Source organism: Lampris incognitus, chromosome 6, assembly GCF_029633865.1.
Source record: "Lampris incognitus isolate fLamInc1 chromosome 6, fLamInc1.hap2, whole genome shotgun sequence".
Lineage (NCBI taxonomy): Eukaryota > Metazoa > Chordata > Actinopteri > Lampriformes > Lampridae > Lampris > Lampris incognitus.
Window position 1 is genome coordinate 10,711,708 of NC_079216.1, and position 15,000 is coordinate 10,726,707.

The 15,000-nt window shown below is 51.9% G+C and overlaps 1 protein-coding gene across 1 annotated transcript in view; it reads right to left on the minus strand.

Annotated features, from left to right (window-relative positions):
• Positions 1–15,000, minus strand: part of met (MET proto-oncogene, receptor tyrosine kinase) — an 83,953-nt gene that overhangs the window by 7,620 nt on the left and 61,333 nt on the right. The window contains exons 13-16 of the mRNA XM_056281737.1: positions 10,100–10,253; positions 8,813–8,947; positions 7,798–8,070; positions 4,830–4,910 (exon numbers count right to left, since the gene is read on the minus strand). Of these exons, the coding sequence (XP_056137712.1) occupies positions 4,830–4,910; positions 7,798–8,070; positions 8,813–8,947; positions 10,100–10,253 (643 nt within the window). The remainder of the gene's footprint in view (positions 1–4,829; positions 4,911–7,797; positions 8,071–8,812; positions 8,948–10,099; positions 10,254–15,000) is intronic.

Genomic DNA, 15,000 nt, shown 5'->3' on the forward strand with positions numbered 1-15,000 from the left:
AGATACCACATAGGATACTACATAGATACCACAGAGGATACCACATAGATACCACATAGGATACCACATAGGATACACAGAGGATCCACATAGGGATACCCCATAGATACCACATAGGATACCACATAGGATACCACATAGATACCCAGAGGATACACATAGATACCACAGAGGATACCACATAGATACCACATAGGATACCACATAGATACCACAGAGGATACCACATAGGATACCACATAGATACCACAGAGGATCACATAGATACCACATAGGATACCACAGAGGATACCCATAGGATACCACATAGATACCACAGAGGATACCACATAGGAAACCACATAGATACCACATAGGATACCACAGAGGATACCCACATAGGATACCACATAGATACCACATAGATACCATAGGATACCACATAGGATACCACATAGGATACTACATAGATACCACATAGGATACCACATAGATACCAAATAGGATACCACATAGATACCACATAGGATACCACATAGGATACCACATAGATACCACATAGGATACCACATAGATACCACAGAGGATACCACATAGATACCACATAGGATACCACAGAGGATACCACATAGGATACCACATAGATACCACATAGGATACCACATAGATACCACATAGGATACCACATAGGATACCACATAGATACCACATAGATACCACAGAGGATACCACATAGGATACCACATAGATACCACAGAGGATACCACATAGGATACCACATAGGATACCACATAGATACCACATAGGATACCACATAGATACCACATAGGATACCACATAGGATACCACATAGATACCACATAGGATACCACATAGGAAAACTACATAGATACCACATAGATACACCACATAGGATACCACATAGGCTACCACATAGGCAAGCAAGATGTACTTAAAGTCACCCAAATGAGAATGAATGAGCTACACCCTCGCTGGAGATGAGACGTTGGGACTTTCCTTTTTTTTGGGTGGGGGCGGGGGGATTCCCCTCCCCCCCTTTTCTCCCTAATTGTATCTGGCCAATTTCCCCCTCTTCCGAGCTGTCCCGGTCGCTGCTCCACCCCCTCTGCCGATCCGGGGAGGGCCGCAGACCACCACATCCCTCCTCCGATACATGTGGAGTCACCAGCCCGCTTCTTTTCACCTGACAGTGAGGAGTTTCACCAGGGGGACGCAGCGCTTGGGAGGATCACGGTATTCCCCCAAATCTCCCTCCCCCCCTGAACAGGCACCCCGACCGACCAGAGGAGGTGCTAGTGCAGTGAGCAGGACACATACCCACATCTGGCTTCCCACCCGCAGACACAGTTGTGTCTGTAGGGACGCCTGACCAAGCCGGAGTTGGACCAAGCTGGATCCCCGTGTTGGTAGACAACAGAATAGACCCGCTACGCTACCCAGGTGTAGCAGGCCAGATGAACCCCCGCCAAACTATACCTGGTATAGTCTGGCCTAGCCTGAAAATTTACCCCAGGGTATAAACTGGACAAGCCCACAATATACCTGGGGTATAAAACAAGCTAGCCCACGTTAACCCCGGGTCTGAGTGGTGGGGGGGGGGGGGTAATAACCTGGCCTAGCGGGGTATGAAATAGCCTGGCCTAAATAATTCCCCGGGGTATAAACTGGACGAGCCCAGAATATACCCGGGGTATAAAACAGCTAGCCCACTTTCACCCCGGGTACAGCCTGGCCAGGGGGTACATCTTGGGCTGTTACACCGGACTTTCCTTAAACATCTCGGGCAGGAGCGTGTCAGAGCGAACGGAGCAGCGCCGCTACAGAGAGGGAGGCGGGGACGTGAAGGAGTTGTCAGTAGGTTTTTTGTACTCAGAGACAGCTGAATGGTTATGTTTGCCAGCTCTTGGGTGTATTATGGTTGCCCCCCCCCCCCCCACCCCCGCTGGTCTGGGAGCAAATCCAGACCAGAAACGTGCCTCCTCCGTTTTTCCACCTCCTAAGATTCTTAATGTTTGGGTAAAGACGTTAAAAAAAGATGAGCGGCTTGTCTCGTCCCTTTTAAAGAAATGAAGGTCCTGAAGGACGACGGGGACTGACATGTGGGGGGGGGGGCTGCGTTCCCAACCCCCACCTCGGCCTGACCTACGCCTCGTCCCCCCCGGTCCGCCAGGCCCATCCCTGCCTCTGGTGTCGCCATGCTTAAGCCTCAAGAGGCTCTGTGGTAATCTGGTTAGACGTGAATGCTATTCAGGCCCCGGCGAAACTGACTGATTACCTTTCAAGGGGGGGGGGGTTTCCCTCATGGAGACGGAGGGGCGAGATGACATTTGGTTTCACTGCCTTGATGCGGCGAGGTAGGGGGAGAGACTCTGTGTGGATTTACTTCTACGTATTTATCTCTATTTGCTCCTTTCTAGGGCAAAAAGCAAAGCGACACCTCAGACAAACGAATACGCGTCTCACCGACTGCAAGTTTTCCCCTCTCGCTGGCTGCTTATAACGGGGTAAAGGACCAGTTTGAGCTTAAAATCCGGCTGCATTCAGTCTCAGCTGCACCCGAAACGTCCGCGTTGGTGTAAAACAAAGGAAGAAAACCGAACATAAAGATCCCTCCCGACGAGAGCGCTCGTGGAAAATCACCAAACTCAATAACGGGCCCAAATCCCAGGAGACGGCATCGGCTCCGGCATGGGCTCCAAAAGGCCGTCGCAGCGGGGACGGTGGTTCCTCGGGGTTTGCGAGGGGAGCTCCCCTCCGTACCGCCCCGGCATTAATCTCCCTGGTCAAAGTGACAGGTTACACGATTAGGGAGGACCCTGATGCCATCCGCACCATTGGACGCCCATACATCACCATCGTCTCCGGCGGTCTGGAGAGGTGGGGGTGGGGTGGGGGGTGGGGGGTCGGCTCATTGCTTTGATGAGATGGGATGAGATGAGATGAGCGCTCTAATGCTATTGCGGCACTGTGATGTCATTCGGGAGCTATGTTATTTATACTGACGTAGGATGACAAGAGGTTGGAATAATTATGCCCGGAGAGAAATCCGTTTTGGACAGGCAGCAGGCTGAGTTATTGACTGTGCCCCAAGTGTGTGTTGAGCATCGAGTGTGCGTGTGTGGAGCGTGTGCGCATGTGTTGTGTTGCGCTTATATGTAATGGTGACCTCTGTTACGGCGTAGGGAGCAGTCGTAGCCGTGACAAGGAGTCCTGTGGAATCAACAGCAGACTATTTTAGCTTAACCGGCTAGCCAGGAAGACATTACTTCATATTCCAGGACCATCGCCATAAAACTAATGGGGTAGAAAAAGACTGGGGGGGGGGGGGCGTCCCGGTGGTGTAGCGGTCTATTCCGTTGCCTACATAACACGGGGATCGCCAGTTTGAATCCCCGTGTTACCTCCGGCTTGGTCGGCGTCCCCACAGATGTAACTGGCCGTGTCTGTGGGTGGGAAGCTGGATGTGGGTATGTGTCCTGGTCGCTGCACTAGCGCCTCCTCTGGTCGGTCGGGGTGCCTGTTCAGGGGGAGGGCGAACTGGGGGGAATGGCGTGATCCTCCTATGCACTACGTCCCCCCCTGGCGAAACTCCTCACTGTCAGGTGAAAAGAGGCGGCTGGCGACTCCACATGTATGGGAGGAGGCATGTGGTAGTCTGCAGCCCTCCCCGGATCGGCAGAGGGGGTGGAGCAGCGACCGGGACGGCTCGGAAGAGTGGGGTAATTGGCCGAGTACAATGGGGGAGAAAAAAGGGGGAAAAACATTATAAAAAAAAAAGTTTTGAGTAAGGTATCATGTCTCCAAATTTCCCCAGAGCAGTTAGTATTCAAAATAGTGGACTGTGGTCGTACCAGGCAGATACACAAATTGAATGTGTTAATGTGAGGTAGTGTATTGCTGAAAAAAAGAGCACACATGAGCAAAAACACTACACAATCTACTACTACTACTACCACTACTACTACTTCTACTACTTCTACTACTACTTTTACTACTACTTCTTCTAATACTACTACTTCTACTACTTCTACTACTATTACTACTACTACTGCTACTTCTACTACTACTTCTACTTCTACTACTACTTCTACTTCTACTAATACTACTACTACTACTACTACTACTTTCAGCTGCTCCCGTTAGGGGGCGCCACAGCGGATCATCCGTTCCCATCTCTTCCTGTCCTCTGCATCTTCCTCTGTCACACCAGCCACCTGCATGTCCTCCCTCACCACATCCATGAACCTCCTCTTTGGCCTTCCTCTCCTCCTCTTCCCTGGCAGCTCCATATTCAGCATCCTTCTCCCAATATACCCGGCATCTCTCCTCCCTCCACACATGTCCAAACCATCTCAATCTTGCCTCTCTTGCTTTGAAACACTACAAAATACCTATATATATATACACACATATACATATACATATATATATACATATATACACATCTATATATATACCTATATATACCTATATATACATATATACCTATATACACACACACACAACCTATATACACACCTATATACACACCTATATATACACCTATATATACACACCTATATATAAATACACACCTATATATACACATCTAATATATATATACCTATATATACATATATATATACCTATATATACATATGCATATACATACATATACATACATATACACACACACACACACACACACACACACACACACACACACACACACACACACACACACACACATATATATATATATATATATGTGTGTTTATGTCAGATACAAAACTGGATTGCTTATTGAAAATGGCTTAGTCTTATGTGAGGTTTTGTTTCTCTTAACTCACGGTTCAGGGACTTCACGGCACAGTGTTGCTTCTGACCGTCAGGCTCCAGCAGCGTTCCATGAAACACACAACCAAAGTGACCTGGAGGTATTAATATTCAACGTTAGTGAGTTTTAAAAAAAAAACACTTGTTCAAACCTGTAAAGACCTCCCCCCCCCCCAGTGACTTCATCTCCCACATCAGATTTCTCCCCGGCGAGATATGTGAGCCCTCCGGGTGTCTGATCCCGGTTAGAACAACACAGAGGTGCGCAGGAGGAAATCAGGCGGAGTTAAGAATTTCCTGGTTGACGGCAAAAATTGCTTTGGGGAAATGATTTGTTTCCGTGCTTACTCAAAAGGGAACTTTGAAAATTGGGAAGTCGCTTCGTGAGCCCCCTCCCGGCCGGAGCGTACTGTACCGTGGCGTGGTAACATATGTAGTATATATGCCATGCTGAGGTACAAAACCCCGCTCTGCAGGAAACCCTGGCATGGCTGCCTCTCCACAGCGCCATGCACAACTCTGTCCTGAGACGCACAACATTTCTTTTGTCCTGTGACGCGCTTTTCACGGAGCTTTCCACGTCTGGGGACCAGTTGGTGCACCGCTTCCAAACACGGCGTTCATATTTCAACTTAATTACATTAAATCACCTAATCCGCGGTCATGCATTTTCAGGAATTTCATTCAATTTACATTTCCTCATCAACCACCCCGGCTCCCTGTTGCCTGCTTCTCAACAAGAGCCCCCGGTAGTGTAAATGGCGGATGTCTTCGTGCACCGAAGCAGCTCAGCGGTCAGGCGCAGCGGCGGAAAGCTCATGAAAAACGGCTGTTTGGCTCCTCTGACGACGACGCTGGAAATGCACCAAGCTCCCAGCAGACGTGTCAAGGTGCTTTAAAAGGGCCCTCTGGACGGTTTATGTCACGGCATATGTTGTAAAATGTTGCTCCCCCCCCCCTTCGTCAGTGCTGGTTGATGCCGCTGCTGCTCGTGGCGCTAACCCTGCGTGCTACACTTCATAAAACACGTATTTCATCCGTGTCATCTTCTGCATCTGCAAAACATGACGTGGTTTGGTCCTGTTCGGCTACCGTGTGAGGCCGCTGGTTCTACGGCTGCACCGGCATGCAGCGCACATATGCTATTATTTCATATCTTTCGTACTTAATATGTCTCTGGTGTTATCGTGAAGATGATATATAGACACCCTTTCCTTCCTTTGACTATTTCTACCATGCACTTCCATCGATACCTTCTTCTTTTTTGCAGATTTGATCTTGTTATCTGCCGCCGCATTGAGTCAGTTTCCTCATAAAGGTCATTAGGGTTTAATCTAACCTAGTAGTTTTCCCCTAAATTAATTGGCCGGTTTAAAAAGGACACGTGTCTGCCACCGGGATGTTTAAAGGCCGCAACAGATGCCGAGCTATTGACGTTAGACTCGGCCTCACACTAAAATCTCCCACCAAGAGAAACCCAGTATGAAGGGTTCATCCATCAATACAGCAAACCAAGCTAATAGACTCCCCTGCCCCCATACACACACACACACACACACACACCCCCCTGAGTTATTGTGCCTTTTATCAAATTATATCTGCCCTTTAAGACTTGAGGGTTCGCCCCAGACTGGGGAGGGGTGTAGGAGTAAATGAGCGCGGCGTTCTCCTATCACGTCCCCGCAGATGGCCGAGGGTTTCGGGTTACGACTCCCCAACAATGGATCCTGGGAACACTAGCCGGGAACAAATCATCCTACGCCACTCTAAATACCCTGCCTCGGCATCCAGGCCCCCCCCCCCCCGCTTTTTTTTTTCTGGGGGGTAATTCAGCTGAGGGAGAGTGAGAAGGGTGCTTTTGGGACATTGTCCCACTGTTATGGGGATGTGGGTCTTTTGCTCCCAGGCTCGGCGTTGAATTTGATCTAGGCCTGCGAGCGGCCTACTTAAACCGCACGGTACGAGGGGATTTCATGTCTGTCCGTCAACCTCGCGGTAATGACAATTCGGGCGATTAAGCACTTCACGGGTGTCTTTGGGTGCCGTAAGGCTTTACAGGCGGACGCACGGTAGACGTCCGACGTTTCACTTCCTGAAGATGAACCGTTTGGGGGAAAAATCCCTGCTTTATAGCGAATCCGTTGACAGCCACTTGAGTTTTATTTCATACGGCGCTATGCTAATTTAATGTGCAACGTCAAAAAGCATGCATTACTTCTGCGAGCGTACTTGAGATGCAAGATAACGGCGTCCTGCGAGTGTGCTTCTGTGGCGCGGCGTGCGGCGGGGGCCTGTGGTTCATTACTACCACTCAGCATAAAAGAGTGCATTAACAGTAACTGGCTTTTGATGGGATCTTTTTTTGGCTTAATGGGCTGAGCCACATAACATGTGCTTCAACTTTGGGTTTGGATCCATCTTTATGACCTTGTGACCTTTGGATACGACGACGTTTACCGTCATAAATGAAATTTACTCGGCGGGGCCGGCCCTGAAATCAGCATGATTGAGAGACGATTTCGCGAATGAATAAGGTGCACATTTAAATAAGCTGCAATGCTTCTTTTTTTGTTGTTGCCCCTTTGAGGTTTCCTTGTCTCTGTGTGCGCTGCCTATAATGTAATAAAGCACAAACGTGCAAAATGAGACGTCTGATGTTTAGGAAAAAAAAAACCGGCGCGTGGTTTCGAATACCGACTGAGGGCGCAAAATTAAAGGATGATTATATGATGGCGGTTTTTAAAGGATAGCATGTTGTTTCAAGGTTGGCCGATATCAACGCACTACATTAGACTCCACTTTTTAAAAAAAAAAATAACAAAACACTTCAGGTATATATTCATAAGCATTCTTGAAATTCAAAAATGACTGAATTCATTCAAAAATTAATTCAATTCATTTCGGATATCAGCTTTTTGGTAGCAATGGAAAAAAAAAATGAACCCTTTAAACTGAAATACCTCCCTCCACCCAGGTACTGACCTCTGCCAATGACTTGGTTAAGGTGGAGCAGGAGGTGCTCCCGGGCAATCACCACATGCTGCACCTCCTTCAGCAGGTCTGGGTGGAGGCAGGACGGGTCGATGTGGACCGGTGCCATCAGCAGGGGTGACATCAGCTCCCCCTCTGACCCCATCCCCATCCCCATCCCCATGCCTGTTCCCAGCACCCCCAACCTGGGGGACAGAAGCTCCCCATTGCCCCCATAGATGGGGGGAGCCCCCCGGCAGGTCTCGGGCCTCTCAGCGCCCTGGTCTGGAGAGGTGGGAGAGAGATGGAGGGTCAGAGGTCAGCGACTGTAACAGAGGGCCCTCCAGGGGGTCGTGGTGTTTTACAGGATCAGGGGAGGCGGGGGGAAACCTGACACTGTCATGGAGACTAGTAGAGCGAGGGAGAGAGAGATGGTCTCTGTTTTGTGTTGATGCTGTTAAGTGGAGTGGGAGGTAATGGACACTAAATGTACAATCATTTCAAACTGTAACTGAAGCTGCATAGTTAAGGACTGCAGAAAGGAAAGTTAGGATATATGGAGGTGAGTGGAAGAAGTAATAGCTGAGGCTCCTCGGCTGCACAAAGAAGAACAACAAACGCCCAATGGTCCTGCACCCTGCTGCAGCCGGCCCTTAGGGGCATGCATTAGTTCATTAGTAAAGCCTGCCCTCTTTGATCTCGGCGCTAACCGCTAGCATGTTAGCGCAGTAAAATCGCCGCGTCCATCAGGATCACTCAGGTAGTAAAAGGGAGCCCCCCCCGCCACTCCCCACCCGTTCCACCCCATCTCCAAAGCCAACGCCTCGGGGAAACAAAGCTTGGCTAACCGAAACCGCAGGTGACTGTACAGCTAGCCCTGTTAGTTGAGAGGATACGAACACATGCACCGGTTAGCAAAGCATTTAACCTTGGAGGGCACATATATAGGTAGGTAGATAGGCATAGGACTGAGCGAGTGAGAGAGAGAGAGAGAGTGGGGGAGGGGGGGGTGGTCTGCTTGACGTACCCTCTAGCAGGGTGGTTCTATAGTCCACCGACTCGTGGGAGACCAGCTCATTAGTGGGGCTGACACTCCGCGCGTTAGCCAGCCTGTCCAGGTGCTGGATGTGAGCCCGGCCATCATACCACACCTCAGACAGATCTAGAGACGAGGGGCAAGGACGGAGGAACAGAGGGGGAGGGGGAGGGAGAGGGAGAGGGGGAGGGGGGGGAAAGAGGAGAAAGAAAGACAGAGACAAGAGTGGACGAGAGGGGAAAGAGAGAGAGAGTGGAGAGCGAGAGAGAAGGAGTAAAAGATGCAACGAAGGAGCAAGAAAAGAGAGCGAGAGAGGACAACATGGAGGGGGGACAGAGATAAAGAGAGAGAGAGAGAGAGAGAGTTGGAAATGAAGTCAGAGATGGCGATTGCAGGATGAGGGAAGGAAAGGGGGGAAATGAACAGAATCAAGTTTAGAGAGAGAGAGGGGGAGAGAGAGAGAGAGAGGGGGAGAGAGAGAGAGACCCTTAGAAAGGGGACAGAGCTTTCCACCAATGCGCCCATCATCCAGTGTGTCTGATGTGACTGTCAGACCCCAGACGCCGACCCTCACACACACCTCCTGCAGCCCTCCCACACACACACCTACTGTAAGTAAGCCCCCCGCAGGCAAAACAAGACAGTCTAACTCCCTCAGAAGAGAGATGGTGGGCAGGAGAATTAACCTACAGTGGAATATGAGACCCAGGCAGGTGAATGTGGACTACATAACCTCTCTCTCTCTCTCTCTCTCTCTCTCTCTCTCTCTCTCTCTCTCTCTCTCTCTCTCTCTCTCTCTCTCTCTCTCTCTCTCTCTCTCTCTCTCTCTCTCTCTCACACACACACACACACACACATCCTCTTTCACTACCTCACATATACACACACAAAGACACACAGCCCAGGCTGAGTATATTGACAATAGAGAGTAAAACTACAGCTTACAAGTCATCTAAACAACATTAATTCACATTAATTGTGCCACAGTATGAAATACCCCTCTATATAAGACAAAGCACACTATAGTATAGATATATATATATATAAACATGCACAGGACTGTGTGATCGCTTCCACCTGATTACACTTTAATCATTACAGCTTTTCAGAGGAAGTGGGCGCATCGCTCACGACGGACAACATTTTAACGGCTGACCTTTCCATAGCTAGGGAGCATTTTCAGTTTTCAAACGAAGCCGACTCGCCAGACGAGCGGAAGTCGTGCCAAGCGTTTTCGTAAATAAACACACACACACACACACACGGGTTTGCTCCTACCGTCGATGTGCTTGTTGTTTCGCCACATCAGCAGAGATCCCAGCAGCATCAGCAGCAGGCTGACGCAGACGCAGCCCACGATGAGGCCCGTGTAGTCCTGCTCCTGGGCCAGCGTCACCTTGCCCAGGTGCCTGATGGTGTCCGCCTGATGCCACTGGGGGAAGGAGGGGGGGGGGGGGGAGGAGGAGGAGGAGGAGAATTACATGGGGTAATTAGCGTTTATAATGCGATACTTTATTGACGCCTGCGGGGGGAAATTCTCGGTTTCGCTTGCTCCCCCCGGAGGTCACATCGTGCAGTCGGCCGCAAAACAACCACAAGCGAGCTTGTGAGGGAGTCAGGGTTACCGCGTGGCTGAGGGGGCGCTTTAACAGAGAGGTTTGCCCACCTGAGGGGGTAAACTCTACTCCCGCTGTCAACCCCCGCTGCGTTGTCTGGTTACACCACCCGACATCCATTTGCTTTCTGTTCACCGAGAGCACGGCGAGGACGATCAAAGCGGCCGTCGGCTTGCTCACGTCGCATACAGACGTCTGGGATGGGCTGCAGCATCCCCGCGACCCTGACGGCAGGATAAGCGGTTTGGATAATGGATGGATGGATGGATGGATGGATGGATGGATGGATGGATGGATGGATGGATGGATGGATGGACGACCCTTTCCTACAAAGTGGAACAATGTTCACAGAAGTAAGTGGCGAGGGATGGAGCCGAGCACGCCGGCCACTAAGTCGCCAAGCAAAGAGCATCCATCCATCTGTTAGCCAAACCGCTAATCCCGCTCTCAGCGTCGCGGGGGGATGCTGGAGCCTATCCCAGCAGTCATTGGGCGGCAGGCGGGGAGACACCCTGGACAGGCCAACAGGGCCATCACAGGCCCGCCCCCACCCCACCCACCACACACACACACACACACACACCCAGGGACAATTTAGCATGGCCGAGTCACCTGACCTACATGTCTTTGGACTGTGGGAGGAAACCGGAGCCCCCCGGAGGAAACCCACCCAGACACGGGGAGAACATGCAAACTCCACACAGAGGACGACCCCCAAGGTCGGACGACCCTGGGACTCGAACCCAGGACCCTCTTGCTGTGACGCGACCGCGCTAACCACTGCGCCACCGTGCCGCCCAAAGATCGTAAGCGGCCTTTTAGCCGTTTGACGCTCCAGGCCGAGTTGTCTGCAGCACCAATACAGGACGGAGGAGCGGGGACTTGTATGACTCAACACCAGCCGTGTGCACGTGTCCAAAGCTGAGCGGGACAAGCGGCGGATCAAATAAACAAACAGATAAATAAAGCAGCACACCGAAGACAGAAAAGCAACCGCGCTCGGGGATGGAGTTCCCAATACATTCGGATCTTTGATGAACGGACGGATACCTTCATGATGGCTATCAGCGCACAACGCTGCACTCTGAAGAGACAATGAAACACACGGCGTATACAACATCACGTCACACACACACAGACACACACACACACAACAGCCCTTTGCTGCCACAGACAAGAGGCAGATTGCATCAGTGATATTACCCCCTGCTGTTATTAGGTTTGGAGGAAATAAGGTTTTCTCTTGGTGCTTGGTTGACTGGACGGTGTGTGTATGTGTGTGTGTGTGTGTGTGTGTGTGTGTGTGTGTGTGTGTCTGTGCATGTGTGTGTGTGTCTGTGCATGTGTGTGTCTGTGCATGTGTGTCTGTGCATGTGTGTGTGTGTGGAGCGTGGGGATATTGGTCGGGCCCCCCTCCCCAGAGATAAAGGCTTCACTCTGAAGGCCAGTTCACAAGTCAACAGTGATGCGAGGCCGATAGCGTCTCGTCTGGGACACAGAAGTGCTCGGGCGGAGCGGCACCGCCGGCTCCTATCTTTAAGAGACGGCGGGAGGACGTGTGAAGCTTGGCATTCAACGCTGCCTTCATCCTTCACGGCGACAGCCGGCGTGACATTTCTCCCGCGCGTTTACAACGTTCGCTAGCTGCCCGGTAATCTGCATGAACGGCGGCCGCCAAATCCTCAGCGATGAGTGTTTGGACGTGTGCATTTGAGCTGCAGATATACAATATGGATGCACTGGCATTTCACCCCAGGCTACACACAGGCTGATACGAGAGTTCACAGTTTCTCAATTTGCGGGCGTCCGGGCGGCGTGGCGGCGGTCTATTCCGCGGCCTACCAACACGGGGCTCGCCGGTTCGAATCCCCGTGTTACCGCCGACTTGGTCGGGCGTCCCTACAGACACAGCTGGCCGTGTCTGCGGGTGGGAAGCCGGATGTGGGTATGTGTCCTGGTTGCTGCACTAGCGCCTCCTCTGGTCGGTCGGGGCGCCTTTTCGGGGGGGGGGGGGGGACTGGGGGAAATAGCGCGATCCTCCCACGCGCTACGTCCCCCTGGTGAAACGCCTCACTGTCAGGTGAAACGCCTCACTGTCAGGTGAAACTCCTCACTGTCAGGTGAAACGCCTCACCGTCAGGCGAAACGCCTCACTGTCAGGTGAAACGCCTCACTGTCAGGCGAAACGCCTCACTGTCAGGTGAAACGCCTCACTGTCCGGCGAAACGCCTCACTGTCAGGCGAAACGCCTCACTGTCAGGTGAAACGCCTCACTGTCCGGTGAAACTCCTCACTGTCAGGTGAAACGCCTCACTGTCAGGCGAAACGCCTCACTGTCAGGTGAAACGCCTCACCGTCAGGTGAAACTCCTCACTGTCAGGTGAAACGCCTCACTGTCAGGCGAAACTCCTCACTGTCAGGTGAAAAGAAGCAGCTGGCGACTCCACATGTATGGGAGGAGGCATGTGGTAGTCTGGAGCCCTCCCCGGATCGTCGGAAGGGGGTGGAGCAGCGACCGGGACGGCTCGGGAGAGTGGAGTAATTGGACAGGTACAATTGGGGAGAAAAGTTGCACAAAAATAAATAAATAAATAAATAAATTTCTCGATTTGCGGACTAAAAAACAAATGAAATCAACAAAAGTGCACACTCGTAAGAGTCTACTCTGTGGTGCACATAGCCGAGGTGGGCGTGCAGGGAGCTGTGTGTGTGTGTGTGTGTTTGTGTGTGTGTGTGTGTGTGTGTTTGTGTGTGTGTGTGTGTGTGTGTTTGTGTGTGTGTTTGTGTGTGTGTGTGTGTGTTCTGCAGTCTCTCCCTTCCACTTCTGAGCAACACGGCTCGGCTGCAGTGTCTTCTCACTCCCGTCCACGTCCTCCGATGGCACGTCGGATAACACATCGCTCGTGTTAAACGACGAGACAGCTGCACACACGGCCTTTTTCCTTTGGTAGGGGATGAAACAGACCCCCCCCCACCACCACCCCTCCCCCACCCCTCCCCCACCCACCCCGGGGCTGGTTTCACAACAGCGGCACAGATGCAGTTATTTAATACATGTTGTTTGGACGGGTGAAGGAACGCCGTGCTGAACGAATACATTCTCCCGGAATGTGGAGCGAGCCCAGCGTGGCCGACGGCACCGGGAGGTTGGGTCGGTCCTGGACCAAAGACTTTCCGGTGCTCAGACCGGGAAGTGCGACTCCACCCTCGTCTGTAGCTCTGACTGCACTTTTGCCCATCTGTTGCGCAAGAGTTTTGATGAAATATCTTCCGTCTCGGTCGTAGCTCTGTAATGTCAACGGAGACGGCAAAGAAATGGAAACGCGGGCGGCGTGGCGGTCTGCTCCGTTGCCTACCGACACAGGGATCGCCGGTTCGAATCCCCGTGTTACCGCCGGCTTGGTCGGGCGTCTTTACAGGCACAATTGGCCGTGTCTGCAGGTGGGAAGCCGGATGTGGGTATGTGCCTTGGTCGCTGCACTAGCGCCTCCGCTGGTCGGTCGGGGTGCCTGTTTGGGGGGGGGGGAATAGCGTGATCCTCCCATGTGCCACGTCCCCCTGGTGAAACTCCTCACTGTCAGGTGAAAAGAAGCGGCTGGCGACTCCACATGTATCGGAAGAGGCATGTGGTAGTCTGCAGCCCTCCCCGGATCGGCAGAGGGGGGTGGAGCAGAGACCGGGACGGCTCGGAAGAGTGGGGTAATTGGACGGGTACAATTGGGGAGAAAAAGGGGGTTAAAATCCCCCCCTAAAAAAAGAAATGGAAATGCACAAAAGAGAAGAGAGAAGAGAGGATCTCTACTCATGCACACACATGTATCGTAAGTACACACTGCACATCCCTCATGCGTCCTTCATCACCACAGCTCTAGTCCAGTAGTCTTCTCATGGTATGCTCCTGCAACACTGTGGCTCAGCCTTCCCCCGGAAGCAGGTGGCCATCCCACAACACCACGTCGTCTCTTTCATTGAAGACATGATTCCCCTGAAGGGGGGATTTCCAGCTGAGGGGATATGAGGCATCCTATGGGCTGGCCCTATATCCGCCCGTTTCTAAGGACCCGTGTAGCAGTACGAAAGATCACCACCACTTCCCCCTTCCACTTCTATCTAGTCTCTAGTTAACGATGACACTTTGCTATCATTGACAGTCATCCTAGATACACAGTAGGCCCCCCCCCCACCCCCCACACACTTTTCCTCCCCAATTGTACCCGGCCAGTTACCCCGCTCCACCCCCTCTGCCGCTTCTTTTCACCTGACAATGAGGAGTTTCACCAGGGGGACGTAGCGCGTGGGAGGATCATGCTATCCCCCCCCCCCCCCCCCGCAGAACAGGTGCCCTGACTGACCGACCAGAGGAGGCGCTAGTGCAGTGACCAGGACACATACCCACATCTGGCTTCCCACCCACAGACACGGCCAATTGTGTCTGTAGGGAAACCCGACCAGGGCGGAGGTGCCACGGGGATTCGAACCGGCGATCCCTGTGTTGGTAGGCAACGGAATAGACCGCCGCGCCACGCAGATGCCGGCAGTACTCGTTCTGTTGCTGGACTTGGA